General features: G+C 43.0%; 1 protein-coding gene across 1 annotated transcript in view; it reads right to left on the minus strand.

Moving 5' to 3' along the window:
- Positions 1 to 11,317: 11,317 nt before the first annotated feature.
- Positions 11,318 to 22,713, minus strand: part of LOC133378954 (uncharacterized) — a 56,408-nt gene continuing 45,012 nt past the window's right edge. The window contains exons 15-17 of the mRNA XM_061613565.1: positions 14,702 to 14,740; positions 13,561 to 13,593; positions 11,318 to 12,873 (exon numbers count right to left, since the gene is read on the minus strand). Of these exons, the coding sequence (XP_061469549.1) occupies positions 12,773 to 12,873; positions 13,561 to 13,593; positions 14,702 to 14,740 (173 nt within the window). The 3' untranslated portion in view covers positions 11,318 to 12,772. The remainder of the gene's footprint in view (positions 12,874 to 13,560; positions 13,594 to 14,701; positions 14,741 to 22,713) is intronic.

Here is a 22,713-nt window from a genome sequence, read left to right on the forward strand (position 1 = left end):
AACTGAACCTCCTCTTCCCATACGCCTTTGTCCGTTCCTGCATAGTGCTTATCTCAAGGACATGTGAAATATGTAGACAAGTTGACAGTGCAATGTTTCCACTTTGTTCTTCTCCTGTACCCCTTTTGTTTCTCACATATGTCCTAAAGCTATGGCAGTTAGCAATTGTTTCTTTATGTTTTATGACGTGAACATGATACTGTAAACTTCGGGGTAAGCCTATATAAACCCCCATCTATCAATAAACGCGGTTCCCATGCTCACCTGCTTTGGCTTGTAAGTATTGGGTCCCCTTTGCAAAGGCTTTGTTTTGTGTTGCTTGATCTCTGATAGTGGGTTCATATTTACTCAGCTCCGCACTCTCCCGGGGTGTAATAAGTGAGCTGGGATAACAGGACAGCTTGCGTGTTGGGTTTGGATCTAACAATTGGGGGCTGGTCCGGGATCCCTTGTGCGGACCCCCTTTTTGCCATTGCACCCCTTGAATTGATAACAGGCGCCACGAGGATTTCCTCGGTTATCAACACAAGTGGGCGGCTTTGACATTTTGGGGATAAAGCACAGTTGAGGAAAACCCGCTATCAGACGTCATGGGAAATAAAGGGAGTGTGCCGGTAAAGGACAGCCCTTTGGGAATAATGTGTATGCTGTGGCAAGAGGAGGACTTGCCTGTGCGTAAGAGAGGCCTGAAAAAGAGAAAGATGATTGAGCTCTGTGCGGTAGCGAGACCGCGGGTAACTGCAGTATTGGCACCGGGTGAACGGTAGCCAAAGAGCGGCTCCTTTAAACCCGTTCCTTTAAGAGGAGTAGGGGAGCGGATTGAGGTAAAACATTCAGATTAATTGCATTTCTGGCTCCTATGGCAGATGGGAGTGCAGAGATTGCAGGGTTTTTACAATGCTGAAAGACAGATCTTTGACCGGTGAGGCCCCCCCTCCAAGTTATTTTTCTAAGGATGACTCAGATGGAAGAATGATTTTAAGTCGTTCTATTATGCTTTCCGCGCCAGCGCCGCCTTCCAGCCCTGAAGGCGGGGCTCCTCGGCCGGCGCGGAAACAAGTCTCTTCCGATTCAAGTGCTGAGACGGAAGAGAAGGATCCAGGAGAGGGGCCCTCAGGGGGGAACGGTCACGCGCTTGCGAAAAGGAGAAAAAGAGAAAAAGAGAAACGGTTATTGACTAAGGAAACGCCATTGATTGTGCGAGACCAGCCGTACCTGGACGCCCAGGGACGGGTCAGACTCCTAGGTGTGTAAGGCTTGTGTTTTCCCGGGAAGTAAGAACGTAAGAATGGTAATAGGAAGGATTTGCATAAAAGAAATGTGTATGAGTTGGGTACCCAAGTGAGAGGTTGTATGCGGATAGCTTTTTTTTGAGTGTATGTATGAAAGTTTTTCTGTGGGTTTGCTTTCAAGGGAACTTTCCTTCCATTACTGTTGTTCATAAATCATGCTGATTTTACCTTTTCCTCTTTTAACTGCTTGGATCAGCTGCGCTGCCCACCTGTTCTCTTAGTAGTTCTTAGCATTTTTTTTTATAGAAAGTATAGGATTTGAACTAAGCGATTCCTTTTAGAATGTCTGGGTTTCTTTCTCTTCTGTTCCTGTACTGGGTTAACTCCTTCTTCCCTACCTCCTTATTTGATATGAATTTAGATTATTAAGGGTTTTTGTGTGTGTGTGTGTGTGTGTGTGTGTGTTTGTCTGTCTTGCTTGCTACAGATTACTTGTGTGCATCTTCCTTCCTGATGTAATGTTTTATATCTTCCTTATCTCAGTCCTTGCCATTGAGGAACGTTTTATTTCTTTGGAGCTCCCTTCCTTTTCAAGCTTCTTAAAATTGTTTTCTCCAGTCTGCTTAAACAGTGGGATGATAGTTTTCTCTGCAGCAGTTTTATGCTTTAAGTCTAACGTGATCCCTATGGTTTACTATGTTTTATATAAAGACGGATTGGCTGTGTTTTCCTAATTATTGTGCTGTCTGTTATGTGATTGTAACTTATTAAATATAATTTCTTATTTCAGCCCTTGCCGTTTGACATTAATCCCAATAGCAGATGTTCACAGAGGGGGGGATATTTTTGTCTAGAATAAGTTTTGCTTTTCATTATTTGTCAGTTATTTCTTATCTTGTAAATGTTACGTTTCTTTTGACGTGGTTCTTTTTTTGTTTGTTTGTTTGTTTTGTTACTGCATGTTGAGCCAGAATCACAGAAAAGGGAAAGAAATTGGTTTCCCCCCCCTTTGTTAAGATACTAGAGTTCCTTTTGTTTAGATTAGACCTGAACCTTTGGCTGTTGCTTGTAGATAAAAGCCTGGCACAGTTAGTTTTTCTGTCAGTGGCCAAAGGGGCAAAAATAACAAAATTACTTTTGAAACTACTCTACCCATTTACCTGTATATAAAGGGAGGCAATTGTAAGTGCCAACTAAATTTGTATGTAGTGCCTTGTGGGTAGAATTCATCATTGTTGGTAGATTGTGGATTAGAACCTATACCTGTTGAAACTTTTGAACTTGAGTAAAATATATATATATATTTGGAAGTCAACAACAAAACTTCCTGAAGGGTCTTTCTTCCATAAGGAAAATAAAACCTCTTCTTGAGGTACTCGATCCCAGGTAATTGTTTTAAATTTGTCTGTGAAATGTATAATTTGCCCATTTCCTAGATAGGCAAAACTGAGGCCACCTTGCTGTTTAAACCTAATGAGATGCCCTCTTGTGACTAGGTAAATTCATTAGCAAAAGGGGACCAAAATGCAGAGCTTCCAGCCACAGTAATTGTCTACCTCATATTAGAATTCACATTGGGAATCAATATTACTTTGCTTCCAAAACAGAAACTCATCCCCAGTTGCTCTTTGACTGAAGATGGACCAGGACTTTCAACAGGAAAATGCATTGTCATACCTTGTGCATATAAATCACACTATTACTAATGAACTTTTTTCTTTTAAAATGATGTTCGCAATTATAACGCATGTTAGTGCATTTATTCCTTGACGGGCACTTAGAGCAACTGCTCTGCATACAGGATGAGCACCATTGGAACACCCTGCTGATTTGGAACAGAACTTAATCTATTTGTGCCACTAACATCTCTTTGTTTTGTATTCATAGCAAGAGGTATAAATCCTTTTTCTCTGCTTTCCGTGGCTGCTTTTCATGAGCAAGGCTCTACATAGCCAGAGGATGGGGAAACTCAGGAGTTTAGAATATGTTGTACTGTTGTGTGTTTTGTCTGTCTGTTGCAAAGACAATATTTTGGTTTTGTCCACTTTAATCAGAAGTCTCATCTGTGGCCATGGATGTTTTATTTTTATATTTTCCTTCCTGTACTGAAGTGTTTTCTCCCCAAGGAACATTTTCCTTTTGCGTGTGTATCATAGAAGATTTTTTATTTTGAGACATTTTGGACTCGATCTTTGAAGTGCTCCAGGACCATAACACGATATGCAACTGGCATGCTATTTTCCTGTATTGCTGCAATAACAGCATAGAGGCCTGCTTCATTCTACCTAACCACAGAACTATTTTCGGGCCTATATTGGCCAGCAACCTGAAACGGGCACCTTGTGCAAGTTTGCAATCTTTTCATACAGTCACTCGGGGGAAAAGGGGGGGGGGAAATGAAGATTCTTTCATTATTTCAGTTTCTCTGCCTAACATCAGCAAAAGACACACATGTTCAGTGGAAGCTGTAACTGAACATGAACAGGAACAGGATGAACTTTGTGCAAGCCATCCCACAGTGTGTTTATTTGTTTTATTTACTTGCTTTCTTTGTAATATTTCCATTGTAATATTGAATGTAACTGTTTATGCATTGTCCTTTAAGAATGTGTTGTTGTTATTGTTTTCCCTTCATAATTTATATGTTATGGCTGTTTTGTTCTTTAGATGTTTTTACTTTTCAAATCCTTCTGAGTGATTCTGTAATAGGGGTTTTACTGAATTTGGCTACTTCAGATGTAAGGTTCATCAATGTGAAGTTTTGACCCATTTGTTTATTTTCTCACTCTGTCATTACAATGGCTAGGAATAGGTAACAATTAATGTGAATGGATGTCAACACTTAAGAATCTAGGAAGATGATAGTTTGGAATTCCATCAAGATTGCTTTTCTCTCAAAATGATTAATGTATCTTATGGCTTTTTCATGCTAAGAAATGAATTAAGTTCAACTATTGTATATTCTGGACATGGGTGTATGAGCCTTAGAATATTTTGTGATTATGATGTTATTGATAAGTACTATATACAACCTATGCTAACATTTCAATAGATGCCTTTGTGGTATTAAGGTAGGATGTGACTTTCCATTTAAAGTCCATGTATGGATCATCCAGAGAATATTAGTTAATCCAGATTTGTTTCAACACCTCAAACCCATCACATTAGGTTATGACCTAGCTAATCTTCAGACACTACTTTCTCATCCTATGTACAGAAACAATTAGAAGCAGTTAAACAAATGGAGAAGCAAGTACACTCTAGATAGCACATGATTGCCATACAGTCATTTACATTATAGATAAGCACTCACAGATATAGTAACATGGATGTATTTGGAATTCCCTGTTTGGCTGGGATAAGGATGCCAAAGAAGGTTTAACACTTATAATGCACCCCATTGTGGTGATTTGAATTCTGATCTTTGTCTAATTAACCCTTGTAATGTGTATTCATCTCGTATGGCACAGTCACACCCTGGAAGTCAGTATTGGAGCCTATGTGAAAGGTCATCTGTGTACATCTGCCTTTCACATAAAAGGAGGGAGTGGTACGGCTTGGCTAACCCCGTTTTGGTTCAAGTGGAATCTAGGAGGTGCAAAAGCCAAGAGCTATAACTTCCACTCCAACTCACACATACCCCCACGGCTGGTAATGCGTTCCAGAGGTTTTGTGCATAGAAAAACAAGGGCAGAGTTAAACGCTGTCGCATAAATGTTATCTTAATCCTTGGCGGATACACCCCCATCCACAGGGAATCCCATTGCTCGTTAGAAATAGCATTAGTTTTCCTTTTTTCTTGACTAGAAACACACATATCAGAAAATATATACAGACATAGGGGGTCTTCTTATATTGAGACCCCCCCACTGGCCTGGATTTTACAGAAGACAGGGACAACCAAAACAAGGAACACACACTTCACCACATGGATAAGTGGGAGCTCCCTTTGTCACTTAAGGAGTACAGTCTCCTTTGCTTCCTGCTACAGCTTAAAGGAGGCAGAGGAGGGCTGGGTGATAAGCGGTTTAGTAAGAGGTGAGGTCTGTATGACCAATACATGTGATATACCCACTTGAAAATGGCAATTGGACTTTGAAGAATGGGACATAAAACAGTGGGTAAGGTAATATTACTGTTGAGATGGTAGCATTTGTTGCATTTCATTTTCCTCAGGTCACTGACTTGTTCTTTTCCTATGAGGCTTAACGGGTCGCCAAATGCCTGCTGGCCCTTGGTGGCTCTGTGAATTTTGGTCTAGCTGGCAGAAGATATTGTTTTATGTGATTATAGTAATAGGTTTTTTTTTTTATTATTATTATTACTGGATGTTGTTACTTGCAATGTATTTCTAATGTTATTCAGTTAATCTCTATAGGTCTCTGAGTTTAGTTTTAGGGACCAAAACCAAGCAAACGGGCCATTCTAGTAGTATCAAAAGGCCCAGTCATACTTGACAGTTCCTTGGTCGATGTACTGAAAAGGAAGTTGAGCAGACTGACGCAAGATTGTGTTTTATGTTGTAATAGTTATAGTATTATTAATAGCTGTTTGTTGCTGTATACAATGCATCCCAAATTTAATCCAGCTTGCTTCCGCCTGCCTGCATAGGCTGATTTCTTCATTTTCCCGAAAGCCTCAATCTGCTATTCCAAATTTGATGCAATTGGCCTCAGTCTGTATAAACAAGCTCACACTGTCATTTTCCGAAAACCGCAACCAACTTACATGGAAATGGCTTTAAGGCCGATTTGGCAACCCAAGCAAGGTGATACAGCTACCTGAGAGACTAGCTAGTCTCTCAGGGCTGAAAGGGGGGATTGTTGTGTTTGAATTGAAACCCCCAGTGCCAGTGTTGTGTTTAAATTGAAACCCCAGTGTTAATAAAACTATAATTCACTGGTCTTACCTAAACCAGCTTAGGCTTCATGAGAAATAGAACCAAAGTGGCATTTATCTGACTTTCGGTATAAAACGTAGATTTATTTCCTTGTGACCTGACCCTTACCGACGTTCCAGTGGCTCATATAATAAAAGCCGGATTACGCTGGAGACTCCCCTACTATGCATTTCATATCGTATATATGCTTATGGCTTTGCTTATTGCTGTCAAAATGTTTCACACAGAAATGTCTGTGTTTAAAGACTGCTTTATTGTCCCTCATAGCTCTCGAGTTGTATCCCTCCCTTTTGATATGCAAGACATAATGATACCATGTCTGTGTTTGAGTTAGAGGGCGCCCGGTTGCAACTGAACCTCCTCTTCCCATACGCCTTTGTCCGTTCCTGCATAGTGCTTATCTCAAGGACATGTGAAATATGTAGACAAGTTGACAGTGCAATGTTTCCACTTTGTTCTTCTCCTGTACCCCTTTTGTTTCTCACATATGTCCTAAAGCTATGGCAGTTAGCAATTGTTTCTTTATGTTTTATGACGTGAACATGATACTGTAAACTTCGGGGTAAGCCTATATAAACCCCCATCTATCAATAAACGCGGTTCCCATGCTCACCTGCTTTGGCTTGTAAGTATTGGGTCCCCTTTGCAAAGGCTTTGTTTTGTGTTGCTTGATCTCTGATAGTGGGTTCATATTTACTCAGCTCCGCACTCTCCCGGGGTGTAATAAGTGAGCTGGGATAACAGGACAGCTTGCGTGTTGGGTTTGGATCTAACAATGATATCGGCTGTTTTATTTTCAATACCTTTCCTAATTATCGCTAGCATGGAATTTGCCTTTTTCACAGCTGCCGCACACTGGGTCGACATTTTCATCGTGCTGTCCACTACAACCCCGAGGTCTCTCTCCTGGTCGGTCACCGCCAGTTCAGACCCCATGAGCGTATATGTGAAATTCAGATTTTTTGCTCCAATATGCATAATTTTACACTTGTTTATATTGAATTGCATTTGCCATTTTTCCGCCCATTCACTCAGTTTGGAGAGGTCTTTTTGGAGCTCTTCGCAATCCCTTTTTGTTTTAACAACCCTGAACAATTTAGTGTCGTCAGCAAACTTGGCCACTTCACTGCTCACTCCTAATTCTAGGTCATTAATGAACAAGTTGAAAAGTACAGGTCCCAATACCGATCCTTGAGGGACTCCACTTTCTACAGCCCTCCATTGGGAGAACTGTCCGTTTATTCCTACTCTCTGCTTTCTGCTTCTTAACCAATTCCTTATCCACAAGAGGACCTCTCCTCTTATTCCATGACTGCTCAGCTTCCTCAGAAGCCTTTGGTGAGGTACCTTGTCAAACGCTTTTTGAAAGTCTAAGTACACTATGTCCACTGGATCACCTCTATCTATATGCTTGTTGACACTCTCAAAGAATTCTAATAGGTTACTGAGACATTTTTTTAAAAAGCTTTCAAAACATTTTTTTTAAAAAAAGATTAAAAATATTTTTTTAAAAAGGTTTAAAAACATATTAAAAAGCAATACCAACACAGACTGGGATAAATCTATGGTATGTTAGAACCACTGTAGGTATTTTCATGTATAAAGGATGAAAAACTCTGGCCTGGAATATTTCAAACGGGTGACGGTGTTTCTGCCATCTCACCAGCCAAGCAGACACTCCAGCAGGACGACGCCATTTTGTGTCCGTCGTTCTTCTACAGGCACAAAATGGCTTCTGTGTGCAGCAGGTGGGCAGAGATGGCCTCACCCTCATCACTTCCCTCACTTCCGAGGAGAGGTTTGTTACGGGTGAGGCCAGTCAGAAAGACAGAAACCGAAAGCCACAGCAGTTGGCGCTGCTATCATAACACAGCCTGGCTGGAAATCATTCAGGCCACAGAATGTTTCTGCCATGGAGAATATACTTTCTCTCCCCTCAGTGTACCACCGAGTGATTCAAGTAGGGATCTTGAATCAGGAGAGGGTGGCCTGTTGGCATTTATTCCTGCACCAGAGGAGAAATGGTTGCCTTGTCCTGCACACCTTCCCCCCCCCATTACCAGCCTTGGCAAGACCATTTGTTTAACATCCAGACTGATCCTCCCATTGCATCATGGGGCAAAGAATGCTATTAATTGGCTACAAAGTCCTGGATTCTCTTGGAGAGAGACATTTAGCAAGACGGAGGAGTCCAGGATCCTCTTCCTCTATCGGTGCCCTTTGAAGGCAAAGCCCTTCCCACTCCCCCTGGCCTGCCACCTCCTGAGACCAGACCCCCCTCCCCCTAGTGCAGAGGTGGGGAGCCATTTTGGCTCCATGGGCCAGATCCTTACCATGATCAGCCTGAAGGGCCAGATTTGGCAAGTAGGTACGGCCACCCACCTGTCAGTCACCAAGCATCATAATGACATCACATGACAGGGAGGCAGGCTGTCTCATCCACCTGTCAAAACCCATTGTGTGGGTTTTCCCTGAGGGCGCTTGGTATGGATGGGCAAGAAATCCAATTCAGTTTGCATTTCAAGCCAAATTTATCAAATTTGCACTTTCAAAAACAATATGAGAACTGAAACACAGCCATCCTTCAAAATTTGAACTCGTTCAAATTTTGCAATGCACTTCGCCAACCAACCAATGTTTACAGAAACACAAATGTTAGGAGAAAGTGTGCATGAAAATGAATGAAAAATGGAAATGGGCTGCCTTCAAGTTGATTCAGACTTATGGCGACCCTACGGATAGGGTTTTCGTGGTAAGCGGTATTGCTTCATGGCTGTGTGGGGATTCGAACCCTGGTCTCCGAGGTCATAGTCTACACCGCACTGGCTCTCAAAAAAATGAATACAGGAGTGAAAATAACATACAAAAGTGAAGCATACAATGAGAGACTGCTTGTCAAAATGTGTACACTAGTCAAAACCGCCGACAAACGTGTTTGTTAGGAGAACAATGCTGGAGAATTTTCATGATTTTTTAATAAAAAAATTGCAAATTGCTGCAGGAAGTGGAGAGCTGAATTTAAAATTGGAACAATGAGAAACTGAGAGGATAGAAATTGATCAAACTTTCCACCCGTAGTGCATGGGGACCACAAGTGATGTTGTCAGCTCCAGCATCTTGTTCTCCCAGAAGCAGACCTGAGTGCAAGAGCCCCCTCTCTCCCCTTCCGCGGCTTCAAGCCACTTGTTTTCAGAAGCGCACTGCGTCTGACTATGGAGGCAGAGCATGCACCGTGGCTAGTAGCCATTGATACATTTTCCTTGTGCCACAATGATGTTACTAAGTCTTGGGTCATGATTTCTGTTGAGTTCATGGAGATGGATACAAACTGTTTTGTGGTGTGTTTGGGGGCATCTCCATGTGATAACCATGACAATGCATGTTCCCAATTCATCTTTTAGTGCTCCAGTACTAGATCAGTGGTTTTTATGGTGAGGTCTGTAAAGGTAGCTGTGAGCTGTGATTTGATAGTAACATAAAAGTATGAGCATAATACAAGTCAAGTTAGGCAGTTGGAATGTACTCAAAGTGCAATAAAATACAATATATAAGAAATAAAAGGAATAAAAATACAACTGAAAATCATACACCATGTAGTACAGCATATTACACTTGCTACAGCAGGCAGAAAGGTCATTATGTGGTCTGCCAAGACCATCTGCAATGTTTAGGTGGCCCACAGGGGGGAAATTTGGGAACCCCTGAAAGAGGGAACTACTGTTGCTGTATGAGAAGAGGGAAGGGCTGCCCCAGGTTCTGGCAGGCCATAGGGTAGGCCCAGACACAACGGGGGGTGTTTGAGATGTCAGTGATTCGGGTTTGGGGCATGTGAAGGTAGAGTGACAGCCAGGCAGAGGAACTCAGTAAGAATAATGCTTCTTAAGGCAGGGTTTACAAAACTGTTTTAGCTCCACTTTACTCCCTCAAAATAGCTTCTGATAATCATGTAAGACAATGTACTGTATAAGGAAACTAAGATCCCTATATCCCACAAGGGGCTAAAACTTTTTGTGCTGAGGGCCGCATTAACCCATGGCCAGCCCTCTGAGGGCTGCGTTGTACGGTGGGTGCAACAGAGGCAGAGAAGTAAGCATGGCAAGGGGTGGAACTGTAATAACTTTTGATGGCACTTTTCAAGTACTTTAAAAGATTGCCACATAGAGAAGGGTTAGGATCTCTTCTCGATCATTCTGGAGTGCAAGACACGGAATAATTGGCTCACGTTACAGGAGACCAGATTTCGACTGAACATCAGGAAAATGTCCTCTTCTTAACTAGAGGTATTGTCTTTTTGCATTCTTCCCTGATAATGTCTCTGACTTCACTCCATAGTTCTTCTGGTTCTCTGTCAACCAAGTTTAAAGCCTCAAATCTCTTCCTTATCTGATCTTTATATTCTTCTGGGATGTCCTTTAAATTGTACTTTGGCATTATGATTGCTTTGTTGTTCTTTAGCTTTACTCTGATTTTCGATATTACCAGTTCATGATCTGTACTGCAGTCTGCTCCTGGTCTTGTTTTCGCAGAAAGTATGGAACTTCTCCATCTTCTGTTTCCAATTATATAATCAATTTGATTCCTGTATTGACCATTTGGTGACGTCCACGTGTACAGTCATCTTTTTGGTTGCTCAAAAAATGTGTTTGCAAGAAACAAATTATTGGCTTCACAGAATTCAGTAAGTCTTTCTCCTGCTTCATTTCTGTCTCCTAAGCCCCATTTCCCCACAATTCCTAGTTCTTCTACATTCCCTACTTTTGCATTCCAGTCCCCCATGATTATCAGAGCATCTTGTTTTGGTGTGTGATCAATTTCTTCCTGTACTTCTGCATAAAATCTTTCCAATTCCTCTTCTTCTGTGTTTGCCATTGGAGCACAGACTTGGATGATGGTTATGTTGACAGGTTTCCCGTTTAATCTCATTGATATCACTCGCTCTGACCTTGCATTATAGCTCCTAATTGCTTTTGCTACATCACTTCTCACTATTAAAGCAACCCCATTCCTCCTTAATCTCTCATTTCCTGCATAACATTTTTTGTAGTTGCCTGATTGAAAATGTCCCATTCCTGTCCATTTTAATTCACTCACACCAAGTATTGTAATGCTGATACGTTCCATTTCTTCCTCTATTGGATGTCCACAAGTTCTAGTGTTGAGAGTGGGAAAAAAACTCTCTATTCACTTTCTCCATGCCATGCATAATTTTATATCATGTCACCTCTGACTCATCTTTTGTCTAAATTAAAAAGTCCCAAATGCTGCAACTTTGCTCATACAGGAGACTCTCCATCCCCTTGATCATTTTGGTTGCCTTTTTCTGAATATTTTCCAACTCTACAATATCCTTTTTGAATATCCCAAATGCAGTCTCATCACAGATTTATACAATGGCATCATGATACTGGCAGTTTTATTTCCACACCTTTCCTAATGATCTCTAGTACGGAATGTGCCTTTTTCACAGCTGCTGCACACTGGCTCAACATCTTCATCGAGCTATCCACTACAACCCCAAGGTCTCATCTCTGGTCAGTCAACACCAGTTCAGACCCCATGAGCATATATGTGAAATTAAGACTTTTTGTTCCAATATGCATAGCTTTACACTTGTTTACACTGAATTGCATATGCGATTTCACTGCCCATTCACTCAGTTTGGAGAGGTTGTCTTGGAGCTCTTTGCAATCCCTTTTTGTTTTAACAACCCTGAACAATTTAGTTCAATACCAAGAAGTATTAAGCGTAATTTACAACCTGCTCATTCACCCACCTGCATCTAGGGGAATATAGTGTTGCACAAACAGCCACGTAACCATTCCCTTCCCATCTCTTATCCAAGTAGGGCAGTACTCTATACTAGTTCAGTCTCTCACACTGGGCAACTTTGGTATTGAGCAACTTTGAAACATACAAGAACATGACAATGCAAATTCTCACTCTGGGCAGCAAAAATGCTCCAGTTACCATCCAATTATACTCCCTGCTCCTGTCGGGTAATGCATTCCACAATACAAAATTCAAGGGGGTGGCGCTCTCATGGAGACCCCAAAAGGTCTGCACTGCAGCCACCTTCTTGGCTGATCTGTGGTGTGGAGACAAGTCCATTTGCCGCAGCTGTTTCCACTTTCCTCCTTTGGAGTCCGTGACAGCATCCTTCCGGACCGGTTGGTCATCCAGGAGCCGGGTGGGCAAGCAGATGGACATGGCCTCTTCCCTGCCCTGGGACCCCTCACCAGCAGCAACAGAAAACAAAATCTCTGTAATGTGATTAATAAACCTTTGGCCCGATTCAGTCCACAGCAGACAGCATTGAACCTCTTGAAGAACTGCAATTCAGCTGTTGCTCCTGGCAGTCTCCCTTTGTTCAGGATGTCCACTTTAAGGTCACTGTCTTGGAGAGTTTTTGAACCTCGCCATTTCTGATGTCAGAACTCTGCCCATTCATCCTTTTGTGGAGACTGTTGTTTTTGCTGCAACAGGCTGCGCAAAGCAGAAGAGCGGGCAGGGGGAATAATTCAGGGCCCCCACATTCTCATCTCAAAGCAGCCCTGATAGGCCATCCCAACCCCAGGCGCCTCTCACTGCTGGAGTGTGGAATTTCATAAGCGGAAGACTTCAGTATATGCTGGGAGCAGTTTTACACTTTCTCTTGATCCACTTTCAAATCCCAACCCATTGTTGCTGTTCCCATCACTAAGCGATTCCTCCTTTCTACTTCCGTTATGTCTGGAATGTCCACTGCAGAAATAATGAGAGGAGAGTATAAGGCTAAGCCAGCATTATGAAACTGTCAATTCAGGGTCCTTAGAATCACAAAGCTGGAGGTCACTCAAAGTCCATCTAGCCCAACCACCCAACTCAGGACTCCATCCTCTGACATATCAAGCCACACAAAAACTGGACTTGAAGTAGAGACCAAAAGGCTCCTGCAAGACAAAAGTTTCTAGAGGAGGCTCAAGCAACTGAGCCAAGCTGCACACTTCAGGGAAGGCAGAAATCCACAGGGACACTAAGCAGCCTGATCCAGAGAATAAATCCCTTCCTGAAGCGAAAATATAGTTTGTCATTCAGACCTGGCACAGAGCCTGATCTTCAGAGTAACACAGGAAGAAGATCCTTCACAAGTTCAGATGACAGTGGATATAGGACTGGGGGAGGAGGAGGCAGAAGCCATTCTCACTTGTGGCTCACTCCAGAGTATTTTATCATTCCTGGAAAGCAAAGGCCTTTCGGCCTGAAGGGGGGCAAAAGCAAGTCCTATCTGTGATTCACTCCAGATTATCATATCATTCCTGGAAATCTGAGTGTTGGGCATCAGGAAAGCTGCAGCCCTTTGCATTTTAGGTATGTTTCCCACAGAGCCTGTTGCAAAATTCCCTGTCTTGGGGACAGATATCCAACACCCATCGCCCTACACTCACTTACCCCTGACAGAGTTGTTGGATTCCTGGTCACTGGCTGCAAAAAGGAGAAAACAGAGGGAGTCAATATCACTGCCTGTGTGGTGGGGAGGCAGTTCCCATCTCCCCGGGCCCCTTTCCTGGCTTACTTCCAACCCCATCTATATACACGTTCCTTCCCCAGAAGTTCCTATGTGTCAGTCTCACAAACCAGTGCCACGCAAGTTACAAAGAGTTAAGGGACAGGCAGCCCCAGAGGGAATCTGGCCTGTAGGATGGCACTGGAACAAGAAGCAGGAACTTCAGGGGGAAAGATAGGTGGGCATGGCATGAAATCTGGGTCAAGACTGGGCAGAAACGGAAGAGACTGGCAGAGGCTGGGTAGGTGGATGGGAAGGAGGGAGCAGTGAGGCCAAATCAGGTCTGTGGAGGCCCCCAACCTTCACAGAGTTGAACTAGCCATCCAAATATTTGGCTGCAAGTCTCTAAAGGTAAAGGTGTCCCCTCACGTAGTGCGAGTCGTTTCTGACTCTCAGGGTGACGTCTTGCGACGTTTACTAGGCAGACCGTATATATGGGGTGGGATTGCCAGTTCCTTCCCCGGCCTTTCTTTACCCCCCAGCATATGCCGGGTACTCATTTTACTGACCACGGAGGGATGGAAGGGTGAGTGGACCTCGACCCCTTTTACCAGAGATTCGACTTCCTCCTTCCGTTGGAATCGAACAACGGCCGTGAGCAGAGCTTCGGCTGCGTTACTGCTGCTTACCGCTCTGTGCCACGGAGGATCTTCAAGTCTCTAGTATATGAGTAATCCCACAGCGATCTCTGTCTCTCCCTCCCACGACTTTTTGGAGTCAATCTGTCAGCCTACAGGCTCTCTGAAAACTTTCCTTAGCCCAGTTGAGTCTTCTCACAGTCCACAGACGGGATGAACAGCCTGGCTTAACCTTTTCAACAGGCTTCCACCTTTCCCAGACAATTTTTATTGGCGGGGGTGTAATCTGTGGGGCTGTTAGCAGGTCCTCTACAGTTTCAGGGCTGGTTAGTGATTGGACCCTCACACATTCTGGAACCTGAGTTTATCAATACGTTTATGAAACATCTCAAGCGCTTTCCCACTTTTTTAAAAAAAAGCTGTTTCACAGGAGGGAGGAGTCACTCACCTGACGCTGCTTCGTAGGGTATTCCCCCCCTCAGATTCTCTGCAGAGACAGAAATCAGAAGATCAGAGCTGTAAGGTACCTCGTACTGTGTTGCAAAGAGGCCGGGCACTCCTGTCCTAGAACCTGCCCAGCAGATGATGTTCCTCTACTCTCTTCCTAACAACCTTCAGAGAAAGAAGGCCCAGACGCTTCCCGATCTACTCTTATCTAATAGGAAGCCTTTCCAGATATCAGCATTACACCTGCCTTGCTCCAGTGTAGCCCCACTGCTTCTGGCCCTTTCATCTGGATCACTAGAGGATGACTCAGATGTCCAGTAGAAGCAGCAGACTAGGGCAGCTTTGACAACACATAACTGGGGTGCCTCTTGCCCAGCCATGGAGAACCGGGCCAGATTCAAAGTGTTGGTTCTTACCTATAAAGCCCTTAACGGCATCGGACCGCAATACCTGGCGGAACGCCTCTCCCGCTATGTACCTACCCGGTCGCTGCGCTCGACGTCGAAGGCCCTTCTCCGTGTCCCAACGCATAGGGAGGCACGGAGAACGATAACTAGAGCTAGGGCCTTCTCAGTGGTGGCCCCCGAACTATGGAACGCCCTCTCTGATGAGATACGCCTGGCGCCTTCTTTGTTATCTTTTCGGCGCCAGGTAAAGACCTACCTCTTCGCCCAGGCATTTTAAAAATTTAAAAATTTGAATTGAAAATTGAAAATTTTTAATTATGTTTTATTGTGTATTGTATTTACATTGTATTTAATATATTTACTTGTATTTTAACCTGTTTTATTATGCTGTACACCGCCCTGGGAGCGTATTGCTATAGGGTGGTCTAAAAATGTAATAAAATAAATAAATAATAATAACCTAGGTGATGCCACGGCAGAGGGAAAAGTGTCCTGGAGACAAAAAGCTAGGCTTGCCCCACCCCACTCACTCTCTGCTGGATCCCTGAGGTTACTAGAGAAAAAGGCTTCTCTCTCTCACACACACACACTCCCCTTTTCATTGAATCATAGAATAGTGGACAAGACCTGTAAGGCCACCGAGTTCAACCCATCTCTTCTTTGGTATCAGAGTCTTTTATTTAAAATAAGGGATCATTCCTAAACATACTTGAAAAATCACCCCATTAAGAACACTAGAGCTTTACTTCAGAGGAAACATGTTTAGGATGGGAGTTATTAATGTGGGGAAAAAACCTTACTTCTCTTTCAGAAACTACCTTTTGGGCCAAACTTGCCACTAATGGAGGGGAAGGGAAAACATCAGAACAACTTCAGATAGGACTGGACCCCCCCCCCCCAACAAGAGACAGGAGGGTATAAATAATACAGGAGGATTCTTTCACCGGAGATTCATTCTCAGTAATTCAAACAATCTTAAAAAAGAGATAGCCAGCCAGCCAATAGATCTCAGCAACTAGAATTAAACTTGTACCGAGGGTTGCTAATCCTGTGCCTGTGGGTTCCATGGCACCAGCAAAAGCCTTCCCTTCTTGGGACCCCCGAGGCAACCACAAAGGAAGAGTACAGATGGGTAGCACAGAATTGCAGGGATAGCGTCAGGAAGGCTAAAGCAGAGAATGAGCTGAGGCTAGCGAGGGATGCTAAAAGCAACAAAAAAGCTTTCTTCAGGTATGTCCATAGTAAAACATAGAGAAAAGAAATGGTGGCGCAGCTACTCAATGAGGATGGCAAAATGACAACAGATGACAAAGAAAAGGCAGAATTCCTCAATTCCTATTTTGGCTCAGTCTTCTTCCAAAAGAGGGTCTGTGATCCTCCTGAGAAACATGAAGTTGAAGGGGCAGGATTATAGCTTGAGATTGACCGACAAATGGTCAAGGAATACCTAATCACTTTGAACAAGTACAAATCTCCAGGGCCCAATGAACTGCAACCTAGAGTACTGAAAGAACTGGCTGAAGACTCTTGGAACCACTGTCTATTATCTTTGCAAAATCATGGAGGACTGGTGAAGTGCCGGATGACTGGAGGACAGCTAATGATGTCCCTATCTTCAAAAAGGGCAAGAAGGAGGAACCGGGGAACTACAGACCAGTCAGCCTAACATCAATCCCTGGAAAAATTCTGGAGCAGATTATAAAGCGGTCAATCTGTAAGCACCTTGAAAGCAATGCAGTGATTACTAGGACCCAACATGGATTTATGAAGCACAAATCCTGCCAACCTAATCTCATCTCATTTTTTGATTGGGTAACCTCCCTTGTAGACTGTGGGAATGCTGTGGACATAATATATCTGGACTTCAGCAAAGCTTTTGACAAAGTGCCCCATGATATTCTGATTAGCAAGCTAGCTAAACGTGGGCTGGATCGAACAACTATCAGGTGGATCAACAGTTGGCTCCAGAATCGTACTCAAAGTGCGCTTATCAATGGTTCCTTCTCAAACTGGGCGGAAGTCACGAGTGGGGTACCACAGGACGTGGTCCTGGTCCCAGTGCTCTTCAACATTTTTATTAACGACTTGGATGAGGAAGTACAGAGCATGCTTATCAAATTTGCAGATGATACAGAATTGGGAAGCATAGCTAATACTGCAGAAGACAGAAACAAAATTCAAAGGGATCTTGATAGGCTGGAACATTGGGCTGAAAACAACAAAATGAAATTTAACAGGGGCAAGTGCAAAGTTCTCAACTTCGGAAAAAGAAACCAAATGCACAGTTATAAGATGGGAGATACTTGGCTCATCATTACTATATGCGAGAAGGATCTTGGGATTGTTGTTGATCACAAGCTGAACATGAGCCAACAGTGTGATGTGGCTGCCAAAAAGGCAAATACTATTTAGGCTGCATTAACAGAAGTTTCCAAATCGAATGAAGTATTGGTTCCCCTCTGTTTGGCACTGGTTAGGCCTCATCTTGAGTACTGTGTCCAGTTCTGGACACCACACTTTAAGGATGCAGACAAACTGGAGGGGGTTCAGTGGAGGGCAAGGATGATCAGGGACTGGAAACAAAGCCCTATGAGGAGAGACTGAAAGAACTGGGCATGTTTAGCCTGGAGAAGAGAAGACTGAAGGGAGATATGATAGCACTGTTCAAGTAATTGAAAGGCTGCCACATAGAGGAGGGCCAGGATCTCAATCATCCCAGACTAGAGGACATGGAATAATGGGCCCAAGTCACAGGAAGCCAGATTTCGGCTGAACATCAGGAAAAACATCCTAACTGTTAGAGCCATATAACAATGGAACCAATTACCTAGAGAGGTAGTGGGCTCTCCAACACTGAAGGCCTTCAAAAGGCAGCTGGACAGCCACCTATTGGGTATGCTTTAATTTGGAGTCCTGCATTGAGCAGGGGGTTGGACTTGATGGCCTTATAGGCCCTTTCCAACTCTATGATTCAGCCATTTTGTGACTGGCACCCACAGCATTTCCTCATCAAGATGTGCCCCCAGTCCAAAAGATTTGTAATCCCTGTTGTAGATCACCATCTACAACAAAAAAAGAAAGGGAAAGACCTCAATGGATGACTGAAGGAACTCTTCAAATGGTTAAAGAGAGAAGGAAAGCAAAAGGAGACAGAAAGACGGTCAGAACCCTAAATGCAACTATACAACAACTAGTACGTAGGGACAAAGAAAAATATTACAATAGTTATTGTATAGAAATAGAAAAGGACAACAAAATGGGAAGAACAAGAGCCCTATTCCAAAAGATTAGAGAAATGAAAGGGAAATTTAAACCACGAGTAGGGATGTTGAATAATCAACAGAGGAACACACTGACTGACCGAGATGAAATAAAACGAAGATGGAAGCAATACACTGAAGAACTCTACAAAAGAGATGCAAGGATGACAGATTCATTCATGGAGGAACCATATGATGAAGAACCAGAAATTTTAGAATGTGAGATGAAAGCTGCTCTTAAAATTCTTGGAAGAAACAAATCACCAGGAATAGATGGCATACCAATAGAGTTGCTACAAGCTACTGAGACTGAATCTGTCCCAATTTTGACAAAAATTTGTCAAGAAATATGGAAAACTAAACAATGGCCCAAAGACTGGAAGCGTTCAATATATATCCCACTTCCAAAGAAAGGGGATCCCAGAGAATGCAGTAATTACCGAACTATTGCCTTAATATCCCATGCAAGTAAAGTAAAGTAATTCTACAGCAAAGGCTCTTGCCATATATGGAGCGAGAAATGCCAGATGTCCAAGCTGGATTTAGAAAGGGAAGAGGCACGCGAGATCATATCGCAAACATACGTTGGATAATGGAACGGAGCAAGGAATTTCAGAAGAAAATCACCCTGTGCTTTATAGACTCCAGCAAAGCCTTTGACTGTGTAGATCATGAAAAACTATGGAATGCTTTAAAAGAAATGGGGGTGCCGCAGCATCTGATTGTCCTGATGCACAACCTATACTCTGGACAAGAGGCTACTATAAGGACAGAATATGGAGAAACCGATTGGTTATCCATCGGAAAGGGTGTGAGACAGGGGTGTATTTTATCACCCTATTTGTTTAATCTGTACGCAGAACATATCATACGGAAAGCGGGATTGGACCAAGATGAAGGAGGTGTGAAAATTGGAGGGAGAAACATTAAGATATGCAGACGATACCATACTCTTAGCAGAAACCAGTAATGATTTAAAACAAATGCTGATGAAAGTTAAAGAGGAAAGCACAAAAGCAAGACTACAGCTGAACGTCAAGAAGACTAAAGTAATGACAACAGAAGATTTATGTAACTTTACAGTTGACAATGAGGTCATTGAACTTGTCAAGGATTATCAATACCTCGGCACAGTCATTAACGAAAATGGAGACAATAGTCAAGAAATCAGAAGAAGGCTAGGACTGGGGAGGGCAGCTATGAGAGAACTAGAAAAGGTCCTCAAATGCAAAGATGTATCACTGAACACTAAAGTCAGGATCATTCAGACCATGGTATTCTCGATCTCTATGTATGGATGTGAAAGCTGGACTGTGAAAAAGGCGGATAAGAGAAAAATCAACTCCTTTGAAATGTGGTGCTGGAGGAGAGCTTTGCACATACCATGGACTGCAAAAAAGACAAATAATTGGCTATTAGAACAAATTTAACCAGAACTGTCACTAGAAGCTAAAATGATGAAACTGAGGTTATCATACTTTGGACACATAATCAGAAGACATGATTCACTAGAAAAGACAATCATGCTGGGAAAAACAGCAGGGAGTAGAAAAAGAGAAAAAGATCCCTGAACCTGAACTAACATTTGCAGGAAGGGATTCTGAGGAACTGAGACAAATAGTGGTAACGAGAGAGGAAGTTCTAGGCTTAATGGACAATATAAAAACTGACAAATCACCGGGCCCGGATGGCATCCACCCGAGAGTTCTCAAAGAACTCAAAGGTGAAATTGCTGATCTGCTAACTAAAATATGTAACTTGTCCCTCGGGTCCTCCTCCGTGCCTGAGGACTGGAAAGTGACAAATGTAACGCCAATCTTCAAAAAGGGATCCAGAGGGGATCCCAGAAATTACAGGCCAGTTAGCATAACTTCTGTCCCTGGAAAACTGGTAGAAAGTATTATTAAAGCTAGATTAACTAAGCACATAGAAGAACAAGCCTTGCTGAAGCAGAGCCAGCATGGCTTCTGCAAGGGAAAGTCCTGTCTCAGTAACCTATTAGAATTCTTTGAGAGTGTCAACAAGCATATAGATAGAGGTGATCCAGTGGACATAGTGTACTTAGACTTTCAAAAAGCGTTTGACAAGGTACCTCACCAAAGACTTCTGAGGAAGCTTAGCAGTCATGGAATAAGAGGAGAGGTCCTCTTGTGGATAAGGGATTGGTTAAGAAGCAGAAAGCAGAGAGTAGGAATCAATGGACAGTTCTCCCAATGGAGGGCTGTAGAAAGTGGAGTCCCTCAAGGATCGGTATTGGGACCTGTACTTTTCAACTTGTTCATTAATGACCTAGAATTAGGAGTGAGCAGTGAAGGGGCCAAGTTTGCTGACGACACTAAATTGTTCAGGGTTGTTAAAACAAAAAGGGATTGCGAAGAGCTCCGAAAAGACCTCTCCAAACTGAGTGAATGGGCGGAAAAATGGCAAATGCAATTCAATATAAACAAATGTAAAATTATGCATATTGGAGCAAAAAATCTTAATTTCACATATACGCTCATGGGGTCTGAACTGGTGGTGACCGACCAGGAGAGAGACCTCGGGGTTGTAGTGGACAGCATGATGAAAATGTCGACCCAGTGTGCGGCAGCTGTGAAAAAGGCAAATTCCATGCTAGGGATCATTAGGAAAGGTATTGAAAATAAAACAGCCGATATCATAATGCCATTGTATAAATCTATGGTGCGGCCGCATTTGGAATACTGTGTACAGTTCTGGTCACCTCATCTCAAAAAGGATATTATAGAGTTGGAAAAGGTTCAGAAGAGGGCAACCAGAATGATCAAGGGGATGGAGCGACTCCCTTACGAGGAAAGGTTGCAGCATTTGGGGCTTTTTAGTTTAGAGAAAAGGCGGGTCAGAGGAGACATGATAAAAGTGTATAAAATTATGCATGGCATTGAGAAAGTGGATAGAGAAAAGTTCTTCTCCCTCTCTCATAATACTAGAACTCATGGACATTCAAAGAAGCTGAATGTTGGAAGATTCAGGACAGACAAAAGGAAGTACTTCTTTACTCAGCGCATAGTTAAACTATGGAATTTGCTCCCACAAGATGCAGTAATGGCCACCAGCTTGGATGGCTTTAAAAGAAGATTAGACAAATTCATGGAGGACAGGGCTATCAATGGCTACTAGCTGTGATGGCTGTGCTCTGCCACCCTAGTCAGAGGCAGCATGCTTCTGAAAACCAGTTGCCGGAAGCCTCAGGAGGGGAGAGTGTTCTTGCACTTGGGTCCTGCTTGCGGGCTTCCCCCAGGCACCTGGTTGGCCACTGTGAGAACAGGATGCTGGACTAGATGGGCCGCTGGCCTGATCCAGCAGGCTCTTCTTATGTTCTTATGTTCTTAAGAGGAAGGCCAAACAGGAATCTACTGACCTGAAATTAGGAATCAGGAAGCCAGATTTCAACTGAACATCAGAAAAAACTTCCTAACTGTTTTAGCAGGACGCCAATAGAAGCAACGATCTAGGAAGGTGGTGGGCTCTTCAGCACTGGAGGCATTCAAGAGGCAGCTGGACAGCCACCTGTCGGGGATGCTTTAAGTTGGAATCCTGCATTGAGCAGGACGTTGGACTTGATGGTCTTATAGGCCCCTTCCAACTCTACTATTACATGATTCAATTCTATGATTGTTGTTGTTATTTGCCTTCAAGTCGACTATGACTTATGGCAACCCTTTGAATCAGTGAACTCCAAGAGCAACTGTCATGAACCACCCAGTTCAGATCTTGTAAGTTCAGGTCTGTGGCTTCCTTGATGGAATCAATCCATCTCGTTTGGCCTTCCTCTTTTTCTACTCTGTTCTGTTTTCCCCAGCATTATTGTCTTTTCTAATGGGCTCCTGCTGGGAGGAAGGGCAGGATATAAATTAAATAATAAATAAATAGTGAATCATGTCTTCTCATTATGTGTCCAAAGTATGATAACCTCAGTTTCATCATTTTAGCTTCTAGTGACAGTTCTGACTTAATTTTTTGTCTTTTTCGCAGTCCATGGTATGCGCAAAGCTCTCCTCCAGCACCACATTTCAAATGAGTTGATTTTTCTCTTATCCGCCTTTTTCACTGTCCAACTTTCACATCCATACATAGAGATCGGGAATACCATGGTCTGAGTGATCCTGACTTTGGTGTTCAGTGATACATCTTTGCATTTGAGGACCTTTTCTAGTTCTCTCATAGCTGCCCTCCCCAGTCCTAGCCTTCTTCTGATTTCTCGACTATTGTCTCCATTTTCATTAATGACTGTGCCGAGGTATTGATAATCCTTGACAAGTTTAATGTCTTCGTTGTCAACTTTAAAGTTACATTCCTTTGCTTTCCTTCTCTCTTTAACCATATTA

Source organism: Rhineura floridana, chromosome 3 (assembly GCF_030035675.1).
Source record: "Rhineura floridana isolate rRhiFlo1 chromosome 3, rRhiFlo1.hap2, whole genome shotgun sequence".
Lineage (NCBI taxonomy): Eukaryota > Metazoa > Chordata > Lepidosauria > Squamata > Rhineuridae > Rhineura > Rhineura floridana.